General features: G+C 39.7%; 1 protein-coding gene across 1 annotated transcript in view; it reads left to right on the top strand.

Annotated features, from left to right (window-relative positions):
* The first annotated feature begins 223 nt into the window (after positions 1-223).
* Positions 224-27,267, top strand: part of xkr7b (XK, Kell blood group complex subunit-related family, member 7b) — a 68,776-nt gene continuing 41,732 nt past the window's right edge. The window contains exon 1 of the mRNA XM_079677024.1: positions 224-864. Coding sequence (XP_079533150.1) covers positions 269-864 — 596 coding nt within the window. The 5' untranslated portion in view covers positions 224-268. The remainder of the gene's footprint in view (positions 865-27,267) is intronic.

Here is a 27,267-nt window from a genome sequence, read left to right as displayed (position 1 = left end):
ACAAAAAACCCTGCAGGTGATACAATGTTTTACAGGAATATCCTTGATGCTGTATGTCCTGTAAACATCTTGCTGGTGCCATGGTGTTAAAAGCCCTGTTAGTAATGACACCTCGCAATTAATTGGCTGATGATGAGGCTAGTTATGATGTAATCTTTCTCGCTCTCTCTCCCCTGCACACAGCCAGCCCCCTCCCCTCCCTTCTCCCTCTCTCTCTCTCCCGTATCCCCACCTCTTTTCTCTGTCTTTCTCTCCTATCCTAACCAACATGGCCGCTAAGTCGGATGGAGCAGCGGTGTCTGTGGAAGATGACAACACGCCCAGGAGCCTTTCGGAGCCGGGGATCCCCGCCGCCCGGCCCCGCTGCAGCGCCTTGGGCGGGAAGCCGTACACGGTGCTGGACTGCTGCTGGGTGCTCTGCGCGCTGCTCGTCTTTTTCTCCGACGGCGCGACCGACCTGTGGCTGGCCGCCGACTACTACCTGAGAGGTGACTACTGGTGGTTCGGCTTGACGCTCGTCTTCGTCGTGGTGCCTTCCGCTGTGGTCCAGGTATTGAGTTTCAGGTGGTTCCTGTATGACTACTCGGATCTGAGCTGCGGGGATGGAGCGGCGAGCGGTAACAGGAGCGGCGCGGTGGCGGCAGGCGGCGCGGCCACGGCGAACGACACTTTGAGCACCAAGGACAGCGACCAGCGCGGCGGTAGCGCGGCAGCGGGGAACGCGGCGAATGCTACCCCGGTTTATACAGCCTCTGCCCCGCCTGCGACGGCAGGAAGAGTCGGGGGCCCCCGGAGGTGCTGCATCGTCTGCATGTGGGTCTTTCAAACCGTGCTTCACGTCCTGCAGCTGGGTCAAGTCTGGAGGTAGGACCGCTGGGGTACTGTGGGGAACCAGAGGGGTGTGTGTGTGTCTGTGTGTGTGTGTGTGTGTGTGTGTGTGTGTGTGTGTGTGTGTGTGTGTGTGTGTGTGTGTGTGTGTGTGTGTGTGTGTGTGTGTGTGTGTGTGTGTGTGTGTGTGTGTGTGTGTGTGTGTGTGTGTACGTGCTGGTGTGTTTAATGTGCACATGTGAGCATTGTCTTCCAAGCTGGATAGTGGGATGTGTGTGTGTACGTGCTCGCTACATGTGTGTGCACGTCGATGTCCCTTTATGTGCAATGTGCATGTGTGTGCGCTGATCCCCCAAAATATTACCTTTCCTACTGGTGACAGAAATGTGCAGAATTCGATCGGGACAGAGTGAGAGTATTTTTGCCACAATGCTGAATTCGTTTTATTCACACATCACTTACAACAGTGATAGTAAAAATATGAATTCCTCTCCCATGAGGCGTTTTGTCCATCTGCCCTTCTCGTCCTGGCTGTGACAGATTCTGTTCTGAGGTCTGACACACAGTTCTTCCCGTGGCTCCTCTCTCTCTGTCCGGACATGCTGACAGGAATATTAGCTCTGTGCTCCTCTTCTCCTCATCTGGCTGCTTGTCATGTTCTTGAAACTGAATATTTTCTTCCTCCACACACAGGCAGATTGATCTTATGTAAAATGAGAGCATCCACGGGCAAAATCTTTAAAGCAGCATTCCTCCCACAACACATCCAAACTGATATCCTATCCTGTGCTTTAAACTATCCATCCCCCCAATTGTAAGGTGTTTTTTCTTTTATTGTAATTGCTTAAGAGCTGGGTTTACTTGATTGTGAGTCAACTTCAAACATTGTGAAACATTAATGACATCACCAGGTTGTCAGTTTAACCCGCATGTTATACGCATGAAACCACACATGCATATAAAACAAATGAAATGAAAATATCCATTATAAGCATACAATGACAGAAATAGCAACTGTAACTTGTACTAAAAAGATAAAATGACGTTAACCATAATGACCAGAGTAAAGTATTATGAGCAGCAGCCGGGCTGTTAGTCAAATTCAATTAAGTTAAAGTCTGAGCAGTTTCTGAAATCATTCTCGACTGAGACCAAATGTTTATAGTTAACGGTTTAGTCCTTTGGTGTATTATGTAATAGTGTTGGTTAAGGAAACAGAAAATACTTAATTTGCTTAAATGTCTTAATAGCAACTCTCAAAATGGTATTATACATATAAAGAACAAATTATCGATTATTTTACTTCTCTACATTTATTTGGGTTATACAAGTTTTCACTTTAACAGGTAAGATACAAACATGTGATAGGTTCAGGTTGTCCATGGGAACATTCAGTTCCCATGGACAACCTGCAGTTTGCAGTTCAAGTTAACGGATCCCTTAGGACACACGTTTTAAAACAACACAGACAACAGGCACATCTTTGAAAAGAGTACCCCATGCATGCGCCATCACATTTGAAACCCCACGAGTACAAACATGAACGAACCAATCACTTAAATAAAAAGGCGGCGCTTCCAAAGCAGCTATGTGACGCCGCTACAACACAAGCTCCTGAAATACAATGAAATGATAAAGATTAAACCAGTAGCTCCAAACATGTTTGGCTATAGACACCTTACAAAAAAAGCAGAGACAATGCAGTTTAATTTTCTGAAGAACAAGTACTTTAACTTACTGAAAAAGCCCATGAGTCCAGAACAGACTTGAGTAACACCGTATTAGTCTACAAGATTCACGAACAACAATGCAACCCTCTGCAGTACATAAAAAAACCCACCCAAGTAGTCACCAGCTAGTTTTAAATCAATGTGCAGCGTGAGTAGGGATTTTCTTTTTTATTGAATATGATCTTTTCCAGCAGCAGTTCAACAGGAAGCTTTTATTTTCTGCTTGTTTGTGCCCTCCTTCCCTTTTATATCTTCTCCCTTCCTATTTTCTTTATATTTTTGCAGTAAAATTAAGTACTTTACCTCTGTCCCCCATGTTTTGTCTAATTGTTAGCAGCATGAAAGCTAACATTTCAAACTCAAAGGAGCTTGATTCTGCTCATTGTCAGGTTCATATTTGTATATAGTGCCTCTACTGTGACATGCTTCCATGTTTTAATGTTCAAAAAGCTCCTTAGCCAATGTACAATATGCAAGTGTTACATAGTGAGGTCACTATGTTACAGAAGTAAACAAAGGAGTCCATGGAGGCATTCCAGGGCGGAGGGTGGGAGAGAAACTCTCTCTGGAGGGAACTTTGGGATTTTAACATTTGCAAACCATTAATGCACAAAAACCTATATAACACACAGGAAAGCCAAAACCCCCAAAAGCACAATAGGGTGTTTTTTAAACATTGACCATTACATGATCCATTTATCCTGAGTTGGTGTATTTAAGGCACCATATTGTAATCAAGTTTTTAATGATGACCCTTTGTAACCACACGATGATGGGACAAAAACACTGTTTACAAAATGTAGAGGGCAAGCTGTCGGTGCCTTTTGAACCGGACTTGTTGTTTTAAGCTCCTTTAACAGAGGGGTTACAAGTCAAACTCAGTGGAGCAAAACAAGAATAAATGCCCTCCTTAAAAACATCTAAAAAACAAAAGCGGGATTGAAGAGATAAAACACCTCTTGTTATGTTTGTAGTGATTTGAACCCTTCAGAGAATTGAAATCGTTTCTCAGGGAGAGTAGACGGGCGTCCTTGAGCCCTTTTGCTCCGGGCTGCAGCTGTCTCCTGACCTCTCTGGGAAGGCAGAAGAAGCCAGAAAAACTAAATATTTTACAAGATGTTACATCAACTGATTCAAAAATAGAGCATTTGGGAATTTGCACGAGTATAATTACATGCAGACTCGTTAATGATCTGCATTAATGAACGACAATAAGATGCCGAGAGCCAGAGAATGAGAATGAGTTTGTTTTAATGTTGAAAGCCGGGAGAGTTGGACAGAGTTTGGTTTGACTGGGATTTGAGACTCTGGTTTTACATTTACTGAGCTGAGATGTACTCAGCACCTGTGGAAATGCTTTAGAGTTCCACCTCCAGCCAAACATCCCCATCGCAGATTGTTGTGTCCTCCTTTGTGATTCAAATCCAATGTTATTAAACATCGCAAACAAAGTACAAGGTCTCAATTCACATCTGGACCACATGACTTCTTCAACAAGTCAAATCTCACAGTTTGAATCGTATAAATCAAATGCCTTTGAATAGTTATACCATAGCTATATGTTAGCTCTGTCAATCCCCTATAAGATAACTAGAGATGTCCCGATCCGATCACGTGATCGTGGATCGGAGCCGATCACGTGATTTTCAGAAGATCGGAATCGGGAGAAAAAAGCCGAGGATCGGGATTTTTTGTTTTGTTTTTTTTAAATCCTTTTTTTTTTTTTTTTTTTTTATTAAATGTTACAAAACAAAAATGACCATGTTCAAGTCTTAAAGTCATCCTGAGGCCTTAGTTTTGGTTTCAAATTACACAACATCATGTATGGGTTGCTTCTTTTGGGCTTGTTTTCATAGACCTGGTTGCTTATTTCTCTCAAATCTGGCAACAGAGTGGGCGCAGTGTCCAATTGTAGCAGTAAGCTAACGAGTACTGAAAGCTTTATTTTGTTTTGATCCAATGCTGCACAACTGAACTGATCCAATGCTGCTGTGAAAGAAAGAAGCTATATCCATGTTGGATAGATTATCCAATTTAAATAAAAAAATAACCTTAAGGGACAACTTGAATGCTTTTTTTCTCTTAATACATTGCATAAAGATCGGATCGGGAAAAATCGGTATCGGCAAATTGTCAAAATCAAATGATCGGAATCGGATCGGGAGCAAAAAAAGGTGATCGGGACATCCCTAAAGATAACATTATTATTTTACATCCTAGCTTCTTGGCAAATACAGAAAAGAGACAAATGCTAATACAAAACGAAATATTGTGAAAAGAAAGTTAACCTGTCTGGCATTTGATGTACGTTTTTTTGTTATCACAAATAGTTACATTTCATTAGAGCTTAGTGCAGTAAAATATCAGGTTGTTAATTGCATTTGTTTATTTAAAACATACAAGAGATCTAAGTATTTCGATGTTGCCTTGCATCGTCTGCCCACAATCCCATCATGTGTATTTCTCTGACAAACTACCTTTTGTCAATGTCAATAATAATGATTCTCTTTCAGTAGCACAGATGTTTGCATTGTTAAGCTGTTGTAGACGCACACATAGTCTAGGGAGAGGACTGGGATGGATGGTTGGTTGCACAGCGTGTCTGACTACAATCATCACCAACCAAGTGAAGTCTAAACCTCAAAAGAGATTTAGATAGAAAATCTGAAAATACTCACATTAATAGATTTTTTGACTAAGAGTCTTAAGAAGGTACTCACAAAAGTCCTATTTTGTCAAACATATGTGAACCCCTGAAGATTAGACCCTTTTGTATTTCCGGCTCTCCACATGATTTAGTAAACTGACTGCAAGGATTTGCTGCCATTGAGCCTCAAGAGCAATAGTGAGGTTCAGTGCTGATGTTCTGAGATAAGGGCGGCTCTCAGTCAGACTTCCAGTTCATCCCAAAGGTGGAGGATGGAGCTGATCTCTGCGATCTGTGCAAGCAAGGCATTTCTTATGGGCTCTGTAGTGCACCAGGCACAGAGAGGCTGGAACAGGAAACTACCCCAAACTGTTGTCCTCAAGTTGAAAGCACACTGTTGACGGTAATGTCATTGGATGCTGCACATTGAACTCAATTATCTAAAAGTCTGCCAGCTTCTCCTATATTGTTTCCTAAAATGTCCAATGATTGGATACAATTAAAGTTTTGAGGATATTACTTTGGGCATTTTTGAATTGTGCTATTAAAAAATCAAACTATTAATTTAGATAATCATGGTAAGTAAAAGTAAAAGTACATTCTAGTTGCATCCTTATAAAAGTAAAATGTTGTTTTCCTGGCAAAGTATACGTTAGAGATGATGTTATATGTATGTATGAACACTGACCTTGTGGGCTTGGATTTTGGCAAATCTTCGGATTAAGATTGTTATAGAAATGTTAAAACACGGAAATTATAATAGTTTTTATCAGAGGTTTCAGCGTATATCCACTAAGCCCTTGTTTGTATAGTATTTAAATCACTGGGTAGAAGAATAATCCCTGTTTTGGCTGACTTTCTTTCTTTGTCTTGCATCTCTCTGTCAGTCATTAAGGGATAATCCTTATAAATAATAATAAAGAAACACACGAGCTAGTAGGGATTACACTTTTCACACGTTCTATTTCCCCTCCTGAATATTACAATAATGAATTCAAGTTTATCTCATAGGAGAAACACAGACCAGCATTCAGAGCCACAGGACCAGGATAAATCCCATAATGCATTGCAGTATAAAGACAGGTTAGACTCAAGGTCGACTCACCTTTCCCCGACTGGAGACTCGCGCTCCGCTGTTGATATCGCTTTTTCCATCGACATTTAAAATCCACAGCTGAAAAGCAGCAAGGTCACATCTCTTTATCTGTGGGTTGTTGAAAGGCATTCTGGGAATTGTAGCAAACCTCTCACTGAAGCTGATGAAGCACTTTGTTAGAAAATGGCTTCACACAAGGAGTGATGTCAGCCCTTTGTTAAGTGTCATACACTATAAAATTATCAATTGATGTTTTGCTTTAAATGTTTACAAAGGATTATGAAAAATTGCTTTCAGTCGTTTGGGTACGGATCTACAATAAATCCTCCCTTATTGAAGGTTACAGTGTTTAGTTTTTGTTGAAATTGTTTTAAGGCAAAATCATGCCTGCAATAATTGCAAGTATCTCCTTTTCACATCCCTTCTATGCAATCAAAGTGCAGAATATTTGCGAAGAACGTTTTGGATCCATTGGACTCCTTTGTTTACTTCCATACCAAAGTGACATCACTACGTAACACGTGTGCTCTTATTGGCTGGCGCTCCAACACATTGTCCATAGGCTAAGGGGCTGGACATCTCTAAGCCGTTGACCAATCACAACAGAGCCGGCCAGTTAACCAATCAGAGCAGACTGGGCTCTGGTTTCAGACAGAGGGTGAAAAGAGGTGCTGCAGCACAGGCAGTATGAGAACAATAAAGAGCTTTTTGAACATTAAAGCATGGAGACATGTCACAGCAGAGACACTACATACAAATAGGAACATGAAAATGAGCAGGAATTTGATCAAATTATATGACCATTTTGGAGTATGTAGTTTGTGTTAACTTGTTATACAGAGAGGCATTCCCATTATTTGTATCTGCTAAAAAAATATGCAATGAAGACATTCCTTTGTTAGGGTTTTATAAGATGTATTAGAGGAATTAAATCAGAAAGACAGGAAGCCTAGTGTAAAGACAGATGGGCAGACAGGAGGACAGGACAGACAGACTATCAGCTTCACTCTCAGGCCTGGAGTTTAATGGTCGGCCAGCGTTGCAGTTTTTTGGACAATCGAATTGGCCCCTGCCTGTGCCAGACCAGATCAATCAATCCCAGAAGTAATTGAATCGGTTCCAAATGGTCACTCAGCTCAGGTGGTCTGACTGTTAGTCGTGTCCGTCCGGCCGCAGCTAATAATCAGCGCGAGTGGCTAACTGGCAGCCTCAAAGTAGCTCAATACGCTGAATCATTCAAATGTGTGTGTGGGTGTTCATTGAGGGGTTGCTCCACTGTTCATTCACAAATGAAGTGACTCAGTGATTATTGCTCCTACTTTCTTTTTAATTTGGGGGCCTGTCACTTAGAGAACTAGCGATTGGCAGGCCGGTTGGCAGAACGAGAATGAAAGTACACATCTGATAGCAGGTCCTCCTGACAAATCGTTTACCTTTTTATAACATCGATATAATGACATATTTATGGCGTGTTTTTTAAAACATGAAGCATTCATTCCAGGCTGAGATCACATAAGAGCAGATGTTATATTGTGGAGGTCTAAATCAAATTCAGACTGAGCAAAAATACTGATATTTGAAAAATAAACTTGTGGACACACTTTTCAAAACATGACAATTTTGGTCATTTACCAGCACTTTTAAAAGAGTATTCCTACACTCTGGTACTTCTACTTTTACCCACGTACAAGATCTGAGTACTTCTACTTTTACTCACGTACAAGATCAAAATACTTCTACTTTTACTCAAGCACAAGATCTGAGTACACTACATATTAAATATAAGACAATATTAGCCTTTTTGTTTTTACACATTAATGTAGTTGTTGTTCTTCAATAAGCTGTATTAAATATAATCTATAATGCAGAAGAACGGGAACAGGTCTGGTGGTTTTAGAATAGATAACCTATTTTTTGAAAGCAATGAAGTAAATCGGAGCATTTAGTGAGCTGAGCCGACTATGAACGTCTTTTTTTAATGCATATTAAACATTGTTAATAATTACAGAAACAATGGAAGGTCTTTCTTGACTTCTGTAATAACTGGTTGTCCTGGGTGATGACTGTGTGCCCTGCCTTTAGCCTGTGAACGAGTGTGTCCTCTCTGAATACCGCACTGATTGAGCTCCTTTAGCAGTGATTAGTTTTTGTTATGTTTCTGATGGTTTAATTCAGGCAGAACATTTGAAATGTTGTGTGGATGGTTGAAGTGGTGGAGCTTGTTCTGAAGCATTACACAACTAGTGAGTAAATGCTTCGACTCAAAAGGAAAATAAGACCGTCATAAGGTATGTCTCATGAAGTTGTTTGAGGTTTGAATTGATTTCAGATGGATCATAACAGACACTTAAGTGGATTGCTGTTATTTTGTGAAGTGCAGTTGTACCGCATCAGGCTGTTCACATTCACGGTTTGTTCCAGGGAAAAGTAATACTCTGTGTTTTCTGCAAACATCACACAGAGTGACGCTGTCTGTGTTTGCAGGAGGTCACACTGGATGGATGGGTCAAACAAACACAGGACTTGAGACCAGTGTTAGTGCTTAGGGTGAAACCAAAAGTCAAATATGACTTGCTGTGTCGTTCTTTTGTTACGTAACTTAACTATTGTATAAAGTCAATTCCCTTCAGTTACATAACGGTTAATGGAACCGAAACATCATCTTTTTCTAAACATAACCAATGTGTTTAACTGAAAAGGATTTGCGTGGCAGGATGTACGGCGCGTTGCCATTCCCCATTAGGAGAATCGCGCTGCAACTATAAAAAGTTTGGGGATTAAAAAGTTGGCAAACTCTCACTGTTGTTAAAAGGTTTCCTAAAATCTTGTCCCAGACTTCTACAAGCGCTCCGGTGCCTGCATCAGATTTTAATGTCCCTGTTTCCGTTGTGTTTGCAGCTTTTTTTTTCAAGTTTGTTTCTGAAACTGTCTCTCCTAATGTAACGCAGCGTCCACACGGCGGCATGCGTTGAAGCTTGCCGGTGAGCTTCCGTGTGGACGGGCCGTAAGTGTTTTGGTCCATGGAGCTTTCCCTGGGCGCACTTATTGGTCAAGTAGCTAAACATTTGTTGAAAACATTAAAAAAATGACTTTGCATGAGACACAACATGTTCTGTGCTATGAGGACATGTGGCCTGGATTTTCCTGAAATACTCAGTTAGATCAATTTTAAAACTGAATTACTGCGGGGATTATTCTCATTGATTGTTTTGCATTAAAGAAACCTGAAGGAACAGAACAGGTTTTGTTTGAGATTATGCCAAACTGCAACTGTCCAGTTGTACTTGCATCTGCTTCACAATAAAAACCTCAAGCCATAATCACTTTTGAAATACTTTTAATAGGGAGCAACAGCAGCACTTAAGTTATTGGCTGTGATCATAGACTGTATATATAGGCTGTGATGCGTTAACGTACAATATGTTTTTGTTGAAACTGTTCTCCCTCGTGGTAGCCAGCAGCAGGTGAATGAGCAGAATTTCCAAATGTGTCTCTTTAATAATTAAAAATCCTGAAAAACTGTAATTGCACATAGGTCTATGTAAAATTCAATAGAGTTATTGATTATGAATAGAAAGATGCCTGGAGGGAAGTTTTGATGATGTGTCTGCCTGTGTGTCTGTCTGTCTGTCTTCCTCTCTGACTGATGCTCTGTCTCTCTGTATGCAATCCTGTCTGTCGGTTCGTCAGACTGAGCTGAATAATTAACTGAAGCCCTTGAGGGAGCTGTCAATCACACTTCCAGAGCGTGTGTGTGTGTGTGTGTGTGTGTGTGTGTGTGTGTGTGTGTGTGTGTGTGTGTGTGTGTGTGTGTGTGTGTGTGTGTGTGTGTGTGTGTGTGTGTGTGTGTGTGTGTGTGTGTGTGTGTGTGTGTGTGTGTGTGTGTGTGTGTGTGTGTGTGTGTGTGTGTGTGTGTGTGCGAATGGGGAAGAGGCATTTTGTCTTTCTCTCTCTCTATGTTTACAGTCTAGGTCTCTCTGCTTTCGCTTTCAGCTGTTATCCCAAAATCATCTCAGGTGGGGGTGGGTGCCGATTAAAAGTTTGAAAAGTCTGACACATGCTTCTCATCTCGCCTTCAACATCGTCTGAAGCTGTTTATGTGCTGAATGTAGGACATCTTGCACATGCTCAGTTGGCGCTTGTGATGCATTGATGCATGTTATTAGCATGTGCCCTGCAGGTGGGCACACACACACACACACACACACACACACACACACACACACACACACACACACGTATTGAAGTATGTGACTATTTACAGACACAGAATGTGAACAATACTCACTAATGTGAACTAAGCCATTCAATTGACAGTTCCTGCACCACCACAGCAGCCTACACACTAATTAATACATTGTGAAACTATGTTAATTCTCATTTCATAATATATCATCAGTTCTTTGTGTTGTGACATGCAGTCCCCTGAAACCGCACTGGTACCGCAGCCTATTACTGAGGAAACTAAAGACAGCTGATAACTCATTGAGGGGGAACAATGTGTTTTTCCAAAATGTTCAAATGTTTTTGCCTCAATTAAGTAAATATAGAGCTATCAAAAGCAGCATTGTGTGCAAAGTTAAATAAAGAGCCCAACTGAAAGCTGATTGTGCTCTTCTGTGTGTTTAAAGAAATGGGGAAAACCGTTTTTATCTAACATGGACCATAGTGACCACTTGGGCTATACGCATTGATGCTAGGGGCAGCCTTTTCAGCCAGACAGTTGCCACCTAATCATCTTTGTAACACAAGACATTTACGGTAAGGTTTAAAACAACTCTATTGCATTGAGGACAAAGTTGGGTTAAAAAAAAGCTACTCATGTTACTTGATACATTAACATGACATTCACATGACATGACAACGTCAGCAAAAATAACTCAGCCTTTTGTTTCTCTTGGGACACAAATGCTATGTGAAAGTCCTGTTTGCTCAGATCAGTTCACAAATCCTTTCTTAGTCCACACAACCGTGCTTTGTTACTCCCTTGTTTGTCTTTGAATGCTTCTTCTGTTTGCTTTGTGTGCGTTAAGGTGCTTTGTAGCGTTGGGTATTTGATGGCCTGGCATTAAGGGAAAGCTTCACAACCCTTTTCAGTGTGTACAGATGGATAGATACTATGGTACAAGCATTCAACCCAAATAGATCCCCATCATTCTCATTGGTTTACCTGTACAGCACTTTGGCTCGACCAAAAATCGCTTTTAAATGTGCTTTATAAATAAAACTTGATTTGATTTGATCCACAAGTCTCAGTGTATAACCACCCTCAGCAGAGTTGCCAGCGTCCTGAACAGTGAACCCCTCGCTGCTCGCTCCGAGCCTCAGCGCTGCAGTAATGACCCAGTTTCTCCTCAGGGACCAAGGAAGTTTCTTTCTTTCTTTTTACAGCTCTTAGCTCCAAATTAACTGCCAAGTCAGAATATCTCCATTTCACAATTCAAATGTGATCATCATGGATTGGTGGATTGGGAAAAGCAGACTGTATTTTATAAGAGTTTTATGGTTTGAGTCAGGTAAAGCCAGACGGAGGGAGAGTATAGTTGTCTTAGCTTGGCGCTGTAACTTGGGTTAACCACACTTGAAAAAATGCTGCTCCAAAAACAAATGAAAAAATAATGAAAACAAGCTGTTGACACTTGAAATAAGTTCGAACATCTGCCAATAGAACAAGTGAAAATTAGCTTGGTAAGATTTCTTGAAATAAAACGGGATATTTAGATCAATCAGATCTTGTAATTAGCTGGGAGAACTAATGTTGAACTATTTACCAGAATCAGGAAATGTTGTGTTACAATATAAGCCGCAAATGCTCAAAAGCGTTGTGTTTTCTGATGTTAGTTGGTGATTTTCTAATAAATATGTAAACAAACGTGTGTTTCATCTGAGATACAACTCAAAATAAGATCGTTTGACTTAACAAGATGATGCATTGTCTAAAAACAAGTACCGATATCTCACTGCAGTGTCACTTCTGAAGTTGTTATGTGATTATGTTATATCAGGTGTAAAGACATATTCTGACTAGATATTAGACGAATATACTTGGCAAGAGTTCGAGTTTTTGTAATGCACGGACTTTCTATGAGTCTTCTAAGCAAGAACATGCTCAAAAAAATGATAACTTCAAGACGAGGGATCCAGAAGTAGTAAAAGTCTTTTCTGGGTTTAAGGATTAATTACTGCATCACTCTATGGATGTGTGTGGCACACGATGACCATGCTGTGAAATAAACCGATAAAGTCACTGCATATCTTAGTAATCATCAAGACTCCATTCGTCGTTCCAGCTAAATGGCACTCAAACACATGTCATCAGTGACTTACTGATGCGTAAAGATCATCCGTAGCCTCAGAAAATGCTACTTTTACTCCATGTCTGTTTTTCGGTTTTGGTATTTACCCGTTGTATCTTAACCTCCATATCCCATATCAATCTGAATATCATCAACAGAAAACTGGTGATGGATTAAGATGGATGGTGAGATAAATTAGATATTTATGAGATAGACATAGATGTATAGATAGATGGTGTAATCTAGGACAGAACATGGACTGGGGCCTGCAGAGGGTTTGTTAGTTTATCTCTGTGCGCGCTTCACTGATGCATGGTATTAGCGTGTCCCCTGCAGGTGCACACACACACACATTACATTACATTACATTTCACACACACATACACACACACACACACACACACACACACACACACACACACACACACACACACACACACACACACACACACACACACACACACACACACACACACTCGCAGACACACACATCTTGTTCCTCCTCCTTGGTCTCTCTCTTGCTTTCATTCATACAAAAACATTCAGACACTTTCTCTCGAGTGTGTGAACTTTATGTTCCAAGCCCAGAGGAACATTTCGCTGTGGATTCTAGTTTTCTCTCTCCGAGCTCTCTGAACCCTCATACTCTCTGATCTGTCTCCCTGGATCTTCTTCTGAACATGTTAGTGCGTGAGTGTGTGTGTGTGTGTGTGTGTGTGTGTGTGTGTGTGTGTGTGTGTGTGTGTGTGTGTGTGTGTGTGTGTGTGTGTGTGTGTGTGTGTGTGTGTGTGTGTGTGTGTGTGTGTGTGTGTGTGTGTGTGTGTGTGTGTGTGTGTGTGTGTGTGTGTGTGTGTGTGTGTGTGTGTGTGTGTGTGTTTCAGAGGAAACAACTCCAAATATGAAGACATGTTTGTGTTAGGGACCCTTTTAGGCCCTCGCAGTGTTCCAGTCCCTTTAGATTTCAGGATTTTAGAATCAATTTGATATTTTAGAAAGATATCCATGTACCCTTTCTTTGACTGCTCTAATAATAAGAGTTGTCATGTTGCCAGATCATCAAAGAGTTTCCATTTGGGGCTTCAACACTTTCCATGAGAATGCTGTTTGTTTTCACAGACAAGGAATGAGGTTTGGTTTATTAATGCATATTTAAACACATAAAGAGAAATTAAAAGGAAAAATTAGACCATATATATTATAAAAGAAATAAGAAATGTCTTCAAAAACATAAATATACAAAAACAATACGACATTACCTTGAACAAAATATGTACATATCCCACCATCAGATGTTTTTTTTCAGCATGTTTTTGATATGGGAAGTCGAACACATACAAAAACTTGACATACAAATATTTAAACATGTGAGAACACTGTTGCTATGCTACTGAAACATAAACTCCCCTGTATTCTTTAAACAAATATTTGAAATGTTTTTTCCCACGTCTCTTATTTTTACTATCAAGAGTTTTTCGGCGGTCACAAAAGAAAATAGTTGAGTGCTTGCCCTCTGCTAATTGGTTATTGTGGAGCACCTCACCATTTGTGCGGGAATGCTCTGAACACTTCAAGTTTAAAAAAAGATCCACTTAAAAAAAACACTGTTGCTAGATAACCAGAGCTGTATGACTTGACCAACTGTCTTCACCATGATCTGAATATAAATCAACAGGCCTGCAACCTGTGGCACACTAAACCATCTATTAGACATGCGTACATGTTCACCAAATAAAACATGAGAGGGATCTGATGTAACACTACCAGTGAGTCTTTTGTGCAAGCAGCCGGAAATTCTGACTCAAGTATTTGGCTGTGAGTTTTTGAGCATATTCTCAGACAGACATCATACGGATGTATAATATTTAATTTTGCATAACACTTGTGTAAGAATTCAGGAGAAAGACAAAACTGAATCTAACTCTCTGTAGATGTGTCCACGAAGAGGTTTTTACTATTTAACGTACAAATGTGAATGTCCCAGATTGTGACTGAAAAGATGCAAAGATTCGGGGTCACATATGATTATCTTTGCCAAATATAGTCCATACATGAGCATTCAAATGTAGCTAAGCCATCAGCATGGCTCTGAAAATGACATTGTTTGTCAGTCAACAACTTTTGTGCAGACTGCAATGGACCAAAAGCTATGCCTATATGGTGAATTAACATGACATTTATTACGGAGATTCATGGTCCCCGGAGATGGTATACTACTAGGGTTGCAAAGGGGCGGAAAGTTTCCGGTACATTTCCGGAAAGTTTCCGGAAAGTTTCCATGGGAAGTTAAGCTGGGGAATTTTGCAAGTATTCGATGCAAAATTAAACAAAAACACATGACATTTCAACAGATATATATATATATTTTTAAGTACATAACAAGTTTTAATTATTTTATTGAACAATTATTTGTTTAATTGAAGAATGAAAACAGGAATGTTGAGTTAAATATTACTCATCCCCCCCAACCCCACTCATTAAAAAATGAACAAAAATGCACCCCCCATCCAAAAATCCCCACAAAGTCCCATTCAAAATGTTAAATGAAAAGAGCCCTTCTCCCTCCAAAAAGTCCCATTAAACATGCAAATCTTCCTTCAAGCAATCCTCTGCATTTTTGCTAAAGCCTTTCAGTCAACGGGCTCTTCCTAGACCTCATCAACATCACACTCTGAGTCTTCCTCTTCAGTGTCACTGTCCAGCCTTGTTGAGGATGGCTCTGTGTCTGGCTCACAGAGCCTTAGGTTTGCCCGAATGCCAACCAGTTTTTCCACTCTCACATTTTGAGCCTGTTGCAAACCTTTGAGTGGTCTCAATAGCCATGCAGTGAGCAGTGTGCTATGGCATGGATATTCATTTGAATGGCATCTGTTTGTTTTAGTCAAGATTATGCTACAATATACTTTCCCCAACTATATTTAAGTTCCCTATGAAGAGCCAACCTTCAATTTAGAAAATTCCCAGTTTATTCCCATAAATTCCCGTTAATTCCCGTTGAAAGTTTCCATCTTTGAAAATTCCCGGAATTTTGCAACCCTATACTGATTTGGATGAATCTGTGATTTCTTTCCTTGTACTTCCACTAGCCCCTCTACTGTATATTAACCACATACTGTTTATTAGAAGTGGACATGGTCCCCTATTTGTGTCTTACCATTTTGTAGCTTTAGGTTTGACATTTTGGCCTTTGCCAACTTGGTTTATTGCAACTAGAAGTGACAAGAAAGGGTGGAGCTAACTACAGTATAATGCTAAACAAGATATTTTAAAGCGACCAAAATGTTAAAAGGAACTTTCATGAACTGAAAACGCTGTTGAAATGTTTAACGTTGCAAGATAAAAACAAGGAGACAACCCTTTGGTAGCCTCCTATTATTTTAAACGTGGCCACGCCCTTATGTATATGCTGCATTAATCTTATTCGAATGAATCTATTCTAAATGTGATCATCATTTACAAAATGAACATCATGCTTTGTTGAAGAAGAAGTTACACTAGCATGTAAGACTCATGTTTCTGTTGTTTCCTGAAGTAATAAATCAAGTGAGAATATGGATCATTTTGTCATAGACTTCTATACAATATGACCATTTTTGCAACCAATTCAATTCCCTCTGATGGACTGGATCATTTTCAGTCTAAATAGATGCTACAGTACGGTAGTTGTTGCAATCTGAAAAATATATCTATATCCACGCACAACAAACCGTCACACTGCAGTGATCTCTTCCACATTTGTTGACATATTCCCGGAACATTCTTCCGTCTCTGGCACAGGAAGATTAAGTCTCAATTATTGACTCTGTATATAAAGAAAGGCTCGGTTGTTTTTTGCACCAGCTTTCAGGCAGCACAACATCATATTTCATCAGAAAATAATAAGAGTTTGCAGTATGAGAACTAAACAAAGATATTTTATCAGCACTGACAGGATTTGTCTTTTTCCACCCATGAGTAATGCTTTTTTATTTCCTATGTGTATTGCTGTATTTATGAATAAATGTTTTATGACATTTGAACCCATATTGATCGTCTGCAGTTATAGCATATTTTACACACTCGTCGGCCTGATCACTGCACAAACACGTGGGTGTGTTTTTAAACCTTTGACATGCTCCACATTACCATGAGCCTGATGAGGGGCTGAAACACACTTCTCCTGTCAGTGTTAATAAACGATCCTTCATTATATTGTCATGGGTTAAATGTGCGGTTTCATAAACACTTGTGATTATCTTCTTCCAATGACATGTTTATGTTGGAGTCGACAGCATGTTCACCCCTGAATTATGTGCTTTTTTAAATTTATATCAATGAATAAATGTTGGCAGCCATTCTGAAATAAAACATAGAAAACATACGGCTGTAAATCAACAATTTAATAATCAAAAAGCAGCATATTGTAGGTAAACTGACGGTTTTTAAGTACAGCTATTTCAGCCTGCAGTCATTTGAACTTTACTTTGAGGTGTTTGGTGGTGATTTAAACTCCAGCCTGATCAGCCCTCTACTGTAATGAGAAATGTGGCTCTGAAGGTACAGGCCTGGTAAATCAATCACTGAAGTTCAAAGCCTCAGCTCTGTCGTGTCCCCCCCCCCGCCCCCCCCCGCCTCTCTACCCGCCAGGCCTCGTCCAGTTCTCTGTACGCCTCGAGCACAACTGTAAAGGAAAGTATATCAACTTTTCCTTCAGTAGAGAAAATACTAAGACAAGCTTATAGAAGAATATGGTATGTTTTTTACACGCCATTACATTGTTTGAGTTATTCTTAACGTTTTCAAAATACGATCTTGATTGAAACTGTTCTCCTCTTCTCATATTCCAGTCCAATTCAAATGTCCCAATTATGCTGATTTTAGGTTTTGTATTTTGTGCGGCTACTGTGACATGTTCCACAACATTAATCTGGCTGCAATTTAGAAATTATTTATCCAAAATATCATATCCAATCACTTGCATGTAGACTCTTATTGCACTATTCCACTATTTTACTTTTTTTGCTATTTTTCTTTTTGTATTTACTTTTTTTTTCATTTTATTGTGTTGCACTGTTGGAGGAACCTGTGACCTAAGAATTTCATCGTCATAACTACACTGTAGCTATGACGCATGACCAATAAAAGCCTTGAGCCTTGAGCCTTGAGCCTTGAACCTTGAACCTTGGACCTTGAATGTTCACATGCTTTAATGTTCAAAAAGCTCTTTATTTGTCTCATACTGCCTGTGCTGCTGCACCTCTTTTCACCCTCTGTCTGAAACCAGAGCCCTGTCTGCTCTGATTGGTTAGCCAGCCGGCTCTGTTGTGATTGGTGCACAGCTTAGAGATGTCCCGCCCATTAAACTATCACGCGAAGCGCTAGTCAATAAAAGTGCAAGTGTTACACTGTGATGTCACTGTGTTACATAAGTAAACAAAGGAGTCCAATAGAGGCATTTATATGGGGGATTTTAGACTCGGCAGACTATTTACATTCATAAAATCCTATATAACAAACTACGGTAAAAGGGAAAACCCAAAAAGCATAATAGGAACACTTCAAATATAAGAGTTATGAAAATGCTTATGAACCTTTTGAACCCCTTATTCTGTTCTAAAAAGTACATTTATCAGAATTTGTCAGAATCTCTGAAGGGAATTAGATCCCGTGTTTAAAGTCTGTCAGCTCGGTCAAACAAGGGCAAACTTTTTTTTTTTAAGAGCAAGTGTTTCTTGTCAAGGAGCTGTCACTTTTTCTTAATGTTTGAGCTTTTTCTTTTGATCATAATTGAAGCCTTTAAAGTCCTTATCAGAGGTTATTCTAGTCTGCAGATTTGACTTCTTAACTCTTACAAGTTTTAGGGAAATGTACAATGAAATGTAAAGAAGTGTTGCTTATGCATTAGGTATGTTTGTTAAATGGCTGGACCAACATGTTATTGTTTCTCACTGGAGTTTACATAAATAGCTATTAATCTTAAACATTTTTGATCGAAATGACTTGTATAGAATTTCGTGCTAAGACCAAAAGTATAGATATTAAAAAGGTTTTTGTCTTGGGCTTTCTTACATGTTTTTAATAGTTGGGCCAGACTTGGAAATGTTAATGATGTTTGGTAATTATCTTTGGATTTGGTGAAACAACCTAAACAAAGAAAACACTGGTGGATTGTAATTTATTTCTATTAATCACTTTCCTAAATTGAATTGGCTAAAAGTCAGTTGACACAAGTCTGATTTAAACTACGTATTTTCTTCCATCACATCATGGAAGTGTTTCAGATTGAAAGCATGTCTAATACGTAGAGGGTTGTTCAGCGGCAGGTTGAGTTCTCTGCCGGCGAGTTTCTTTTGTTTTGGCTCTAAAAAAAACAAGTACCGCCCGCCTCCTCTGTCAATCAAACCCACTGTGGATTGCAAATCCTGACATGTGGACAATAACATCAAATCTGACATTTTCATTCTGTCTTGTTTTCTCCTCTCTCTCTACATGTCCGTCTGTCTCCCTCTTTCACCTCTCCCCTCCCTCTCTACTTTTCTCTCTTTGTTCCCTCGTGTTTTGTACTTCGCCGGATGAAAGAGGGAAAAGAAACATGTCTGCAATTGACAGACAAAATACTTCTGTGGAGGCTGGTGTTTGTGTGTGATTTCAGACATCCTTTCATTTAAAAGAGAAAGAACGAGTGTGAGAATGTGTTGCTAATGAAGCCGCTTTGTAGATGAGGGGAAAGGAAAAGAGAAATTGCTCATAATCAATAGTGGAAATGACTGTGGAATAATTAAAGAATGGAAAATGAAAAGGCAGGGGGTAAACAGAGCTACAGTTTGATGTTTCTTAAATAAAAACCAACCGACATGTTTCATTATGGAGCGAGACAGAGGAGGTAAAGAGAGACACAGCACAGAGGGATTGAGGGACTTGAAATCCTTAACTCAAGGTGTAGAACAATGAAGTTATCAAGCCAATTGCATTACTTACTACAACTTGAATTTAGTTTTAAGTCAATTAACGCAGAAATCAGAGTTCAAATTACACACAATATTAAGTTGATGTAATTACCAACATTATTACGTCAACATAAATATCAATTAATGTTTGCAACTTAAAATGTTTATCTAAATCAATTAACTCACATTTTTACCTTGCAACCACGCATTTAATTAAGTGGAGGTGAAAGGTCGCCTGAATTCGTTTTTAGAGTGCAGCACAGAGGGATTGAGGGAAAAGGCAAACGAATGAAACCGCAAGAAAAAAGGAAAATATCCTTTAACTGAGAGCTTAACCTCTTTTTGAACCGCCCTGATGCATATTCATCTGAGTCTCTTTCTCCCTCTTGGATTTAGGGATGGATATGAGGCTAAAGAGAGGAGACATGATTATCAGGTGGGGAATAAGAAAGGAAACACAGAGATATGAGTGAATGGAGACTTCACTTCAGAGTCCATGATGTGGAGTCTTATGCATGTAACATGGACATTCATTTTGCAGTTTGAATTATGTTCTTGTGTTATAAAGCTGGATATCATTACTGAGAAACAAGAATACAAGCGCATTGAGACTCTGGCCGTTTCTCAATGTTGACTCCACCTGCTGCAGAGCAACTATGTCAAGTATATACGTCATCGAGTGGCGCCGAAGGACTGTTTAAATGCCCAGCATTCGGCCCCACTCTATGACGTAGTATACTTGAAATAGTGGCTCTGCAGCAGGATACTCGACATTGAGAAACGGCCCAAATTTCTATCTGCTCCTTGTTATTTAAAATCATCATTTCAGAATTGTTGGCAAATAAAAGGAGCTGAGGGGTTTTCATTGTGCAGCCGTCAAGCCGTGTCAACAATAACCCTGCATTTAATAACCCTGTTTTTGATATGTTCATAGACGAAGACATTCTTGTGAAGTAGCTTGTGTGTTTCACCGTACTACGGGACAAAATTATTTGTGGTTTTCAATAGGGATGTCCCGATCACCTTTTTTTGCTCCCGATCCCGATCATTTGATTTTGACAATTTGCCGATACCGATTTTTTCCGATCCGATCTTTATGCAATGCATTAAGAGGGAAAAAAAGCATTCAAGTTGTCCCTTAAGGTTATTTTTTTATTTAAATTGGATATTCTATCCAACGTGGATATAGCTTCTTTCTTTCACAGCAGCATTGGATCAGTTCAGTTGTGCAGCATTGGATCAAAACAAAATCAAGCTTATCAGTACTCGTTAGCTTACTGCTACAATTAGACACTGCGCCCACTCTGTTGCCAGATTTGAGAGAAATAAGCAACCAGGTCTATGAAAACAAGCCCCAAAGAAGCAACACATACATGATGTTCTGTAATTTGAAACCAGAATTAAGGCCTCAGGATGACTTTAAGACTTGAACATGGTCATTTTTGTTTTGTAACATTGAATACAAAATTTAAAAAAAACTATTTATAAAAAAAAAAAAAAAAAATCCCGATCCCCGATTTTTTTCCTCCCGATTCCGATCTTTTGAAAATCACGTGATCGGCTCCGATCCCCGATCACGTGATCGGATCGGGACATCTCTAGTTTTCAATAACTGTCAGTCTTCTGCTTTTAGTCATTGCAGACACCCAGTAATGTGGGTGCTTCGTGACCATGAACAAGTGTAATTATGTTTGACTTGCTACAAGTGAATAGTATACAAAAATAATATTGGCAACAAATGTAATGTGCTGTTTCATCAGCATTACACATTTAGCAATTGGCAAAATACGATTATTAACAACATGCTCTCATTATATAATTTAAAACCAGGGCTGCATTACACATCCTGTAAAACGGTGTGTGCTGAACTCAACAAAGAAACAATTGTTGAGTTTACACACTCAAATTAAACGGGAAGATGTTCACATTTAATGCAAGTATTTCATATAATGCATTCAGCTTCCTCTTCTGTTCTCTTCAGCTCGGTTATTGTTTCCCTTTTCTTTGGTCATTCCTCTTCTCCCTCCAACTCTCTTCAGGGACAAAACAATGAGCAATATGTTTGAGCTTCCTTGCTCTTCTCACCTTAACTCCCTCCCGTTACATCAATATTTCATATCTGCTCTTCCTTTTTGTGTTGGCTTGATTTGTTTTGGTCTTGTTGTTGTGTCTCCTCTTGTTTTTTTAACTTCTGTCTGCGGGGACGTTTGCACAGAAATAACAAAACATGTTTGAGTAGAGGGCTTGACCTGTGTGTGTGTGTGTGTGTGTGTGTGTGTGTGTGTGTGTGTGTGTGTGTGTGTGTGTGTGTGTGTGTGTGTGTGTGTGTGTGTGTGTGTGTGTGTGTGTGTGTGTGTGTGTGTGTGTGTGTGTGTGTGTGTGTGTGTGTGTGTGTGTGTGTGTGTGTGTGTGTGTGTGTGTATGCGCTTGTTTGTATGTATATGTTACATGCAGTGGTCAGTCCATTATTACAAAGAAAAAAAGCCAATTACATTAAAGTACATGCACCTGAATGCATTTCAGATTCCCACACACACACACACACACACACACACACACACACACACACACACACACACACACACACACACACACACACACACACACACACACACACACACACACACACACACACACACACACTCAGGTTAATGTAAACCTGCTGACCTGTAACGTAGAGTCTCTTATATACAAACCACAAACACACAGTCATAATCCCCGAATGCAATTGCAACACAATCGGAGACCGGTGCTTGATGAATTAAAGGCTCTCGTCTTCATTCAAACTACAAACAAACAGAACAGTGTCCGTCATAAAAACCTTATATAACGTACTGTATCACAGTGCAACAGCTAGACAAATAAACTAAACCCAGAGAATACACAAGAGAAAACCATAAATAAGACCGATCTAAAAGGGGAAAAACAACAGAGGAAGAAAGAAGATTAAATCAGACAGAGGACGGAGGAAAAAAGCTCTTTCTTGTTTTAGTGCAAACAATGACAGCTAAAAACACAAACACTGCAAACAAAAAATAAAGCTGGTAAACAAAAACACTTAAATCCCTCTATTCCGAGTTGAGAATGAGAATAAGAAATGCAGATCTTCTGTTGAAGGGGCAGTATTGTGTTTTGGGGGTTTCCCTTTCGTGTAGTCTGCTGATTAGGTGTGTGTGCATGTAAATGGTCTGCAAAGGCTAAAATCCAAAAGTTCCCTCCGTGACAACACTTTGTGACACTCTCACTTCTACTCGATAGCGCTCCAACACATTGTTCGTGATAGGCTAAGAGGCGGGACATCTCTAAGCGGTTGACCAATCACAACATAGCCGGCCAGCTAACCAATCAGAGCAGACTGGGCTCTGGTTTCAGACAGAGGGTGAAAAGAGGTGCTGCAGCACAGGTACTATGAGAGAAATAAAGAGCTTTTTGAACATGTGACATGTCCCAGTGGAGATACTAAATACAAATATGAACCTGTACATTTGCATAATATGCACACTTTAAAACACATCAGTCACACAAACTCATAATGTGTAGTGTTGCATCATTTGACACAAGTGCAGGTCACGTTAAACAGGCATGATGTGCCAATATACCTGCTGCTCTCCTGGAACATCAACATACATACGGACATGACAGCAATAGAAACAAACATATTTACACATTTTACAAAAACTACATTTGTCTTTTGAAAGAAATCCGTGTACTGTTTATGCTGCAATGGAAAAAAAGAAAAGTGATTAGACCGCCAAATGTATATTACTTTGTTTGCTGCACAACTTTACCAACAGAGAGCGGATTTACATTTTCTGTGAAAAACAAGTTCTTATAAAACATTCCCTGACTTCCTTTGTCGTAAAACATAATGACTTGTTCTGCCTCATAATCAAAGAGTCGTCAAATGTCTGCGGCCGCGTAACTCCTTTCGCTTTTCATGAGTTGAAAGTGTCACATTCTTTGAACGCGAGCCTCCAAATTGGGAGGCGTTAAGCAACGTCTCTTTTATTTCCGCGCCGCAGTAGCTGTTGGTATAAGTGAAGCCTGCTGGGAGGGCACGCTGAAAGAGGAACAAAGGTCTCTCTCTTTTTCTGTTTCTCTCTGTTCTCTTTTCATATTCGCTCCTTGCAATAAAACTGGTGCTGACTATACAGCCGGCGGGGAGTCCGGCCTCCGTGTGTCCTCCTGTGGGCTGAGCAATTAAGATATGAAGCGAGGGAGGACGGTGAGGAAGAGGAGGTGAGGGAGACAGATGAAGAGAAGAGGGGAGGAAGTGGAAATGGGAAATAATTAAAACACGGAGAAAATTGGAGATGAGAGACTTGAAAACAAGAGTGAGGACAGAAGGGTGAGGAAGGCGAGTAGATAAAGAAATGATTGGAGCAGAAACAATCAAATGTCCCAATTTCTCATAATCCCTTGCAGTGAGGGCCATAGAGTGATACGAGCCAGTTAGACTTTGGTTTCTCCGCTGCGGGTCACGATGTTCCCATTTCTTCGTATTCTTCTGTGCACTCAGAGCAGAGATAACAGCCTGAGCCTGCAGCCGGGAACTGAGGGCGACAACAGCCCAGAGGTCAAGGTCACAGGTTCAAATCCTCAGAGCGAAAGAAGGGAGAAACAATGAGGAACACTCTGCTCCTGCCCCGGAGGAAGACCATTAAAGTGATGCTGGACTTTGGGTTGTACAGCTTTGGGAAGTGAGAGCGGTCCACATTGTGTCAGATGTCCGTAGAAATAAACTCTCCGTTCAGGGAAACAGGAACTCTCCGTTAAGGGAAACAGGGAAAAAGGTGTCGCCTTCCAACAAAAACAAAACCATTAAACCTATAATTGTTTTGTTTTTTAAAGATGCTAGAAATTACTCACAGATGCAAAACAAGCAGAGAGAACTGTATTTCTTTCTTTTCAAAATGACATTTTTAAAGTATGATTTAAAGACCTGTCGAAGAGAAATGACTCAAAAACAAAAGCCATCCTGTGGGAGCTGCACTCTGCAGTTTGTCACATTGACAGCTCCGATGGAGTTGATTTGTTGCCTGAATGTCTTAAATTGTTAGGGATTATATTTCTTATAAAGGGATGCCAGGATGACCCATTTACTTCAATTAAAAAGTGATTCCTACCTTATCAGAAGCCTTCAGAGTTGTTATGAAGACACAACCTTATATTTATAATCTACGCTGGGAGTAACCGACAGCATTTCTGAAAAGTTTAACATAATTCTAGTTCTGAAAAGAGAGTAAGGAAAACAATGATATGCTGTAGCACAACCGTAATGCTAACAAAGTAACACACTAAATCAAATAAATAAGAAAAGAACAATCTCATCTCAGGGTCGCTTTAGTCTGGAGGTTGCCCAGTGTTAATGGATGTATGTGTTCAAGTTTTACGTTTTTTTAACTATAATTGATAACTGAATCATCCATGTTGGCTTTAAGTTTCAAGAATGAACTTTGAAACGGCACATGTTGAATGTTAGCATGTTAACTGTTTGCATGTTAGCATCTTAGCGTGCTTAAGGCTAACGCAGTGGATCAAGATTTGTCTGCCAGTAAATTGTGGATTTGATTTGTATAAAGCACCTCTTGGTATAATCTGTTGTGTTGTTAAGCAGCCCACTGTATTAATGATTCTGGTATAGCAGTTGTTTGTTCATTTTTCCTCCATCCAATAATAGTTTTAGAGCAATATTGCATGTCATTTAGCAGACAGGTTTTTCCATAGCGACCGTGGATATGCCTACAGAAGCATGTTGTTTTCTACGGTCTCATTATTACAGCCTCATGGGGGGCTACGTGGAAGTTGTCTTTTTATCTTGATTCAAACACACAGAGAGAGAGATGGTTGCCGTTAGCAACATCACAATATTCCCATATGAGCTCTGTCCACCGCGGGCTGTTTGCTGATTAAGCTCTTTTACATCGCTGTATATTCACTGCTTTTTCCTTCTGTTTTTTTAACACAGCGCTTACTGAAGTCTCTCTCCTGCATGGCCTGAGGGAATTATATAGTCTTATTGAATTTATATCACTTTTAGTTACCACCTTCTGGGATCTTACATATTTTTACTTGATCCACTTAAAATATGAAACCATTATTTGAAATGTAAGGATTGATCAGAGTTTAAATGTAAGTTTAAGAGTTTGAAACTCTCATTAATCTACACTCAAAGAGACTCAAGTTTGGAAACATGGTTAGATGTTTTTATCTGTGAAGCCCATCATACAGTGTTGATCAATGTGAGGCTCTGAATCACTTTTATACATTGACTTTTATGGAAAAATAATCTTCTATATTCCCTGATCCAAGTGAATCTGTTAAGAACCTTGACAGACACTTGAACTCAAACGCACGACTCAGAAGAAAGTTTGTTCAAAAAAGTATTTACTTTGGAAAAGTATAAAGTTCAAACAAAAATCACTCCTGAGAGGCAAAACGCAGCAAAGCAAATTACAAACTAAATAAACTTGACTACGGTCACAAAGTACAATAATCTCTTGGTGAGACAAGCTGGCTCTCTAAATGGCACAAGGCACAAGACGAACTGGCACAGGACAAAGGGAGACAGGACTATTTATACATGAGGTAAGGGGGAACAGGTGGAAACAATCAGGGGCGGGGCAGACGCTGACAATGGCGGGAAAACACACAAAGGGAGGAAGTAAGGGGACCTGAAATGAGAGACAAGAGGTAAGTACAAAATAAAACAGGAAGTGCAATGACAGGACTAGACAGGTGAACAAAAATACTTGACTAAACATAAATCCAACCTGGGCTATGAACTAAACGTCAAACAATAATATGAACCTGATTAACATGACATGAATTATTTAGCAGACATGACGGGATGTTACAGAAACTCATAACATTTCATTTTGAATCATCAATAAGACCATGTGTCCCCTAAACTCTCAAACCAGTCATAGTAAAAAAGACTGTCTAACAGTCAGGGTGTTGGTCCCACAAAAGTGATTTTGACGCTATTTCAGTGAGACAATGCCGTTTTGAACCTTTGACAGATGGATGCTTAATTCTCTCAAAAAGTTACTGAAAGATACACTTTTTGGGATAAAAGGTGAAAACAAAAAAATGAATTATTTTGTGTTTTGTGTTAGTAGATTTCGTTAAGAATGTGACTCTTAATGGCACTTTGTTATTTGTTCTGATTTAAATGTACTGAAAATGGTTAAACAATCGGCACACAAACTCCGCTCTTACAATCAAATGAAAGCAAAACTCTTCAATGAAAGACATTTCTCACAAGTGTCTACAAGCATTTTACAAATAACAGAAACCAATAAATGCACATTCAAATCTCAAGTACAAACAATACTCTAAATTAGGCATTTAAATGGAAGTATCCATAGAAACCAGCATTACACTAATTATATGACACACTATGCAACACTTTACATATCCAGACTAAAATGTTCCGAAAAAGAAACTTTATATTTTGACCCGTCTTCTTTAAATAATCTATTTTAACTTTCTGCTCCAAGGTTACAGAGCTGAATCCAGTTATCCGCACCGCCACACATTTGCAGACTGGCTCACTTTATGGGTGAATAACCGTGAAGTCTGTCCAAATCCTCAAATCCAAATCTAAACTTTGTTGAAACAGTATCCATATGTCAGCAATATGTATTCAGCAGATATGTGAGAGTGTCATAATCATTTAAAGGTCTCATGTCATGCTTTTCCGGTTATCACCCGTCCCCTTGTGTGTTATGAAGGTTTTTATGCA

Source organism: Notothenia rossii (assembly GCF_949606895.1).
Source record: "Notothenia rossii genome assembly, chromosome: 4".
NCBI lineage: Eukaryota > Metazoa > Chordata > Actinopteri > Perciformes > Nototheniidae > Notothenia > Notothenia rossii.
This window is presented reverse-complemented; position numbering and strand designations above follow the sequence as displayed.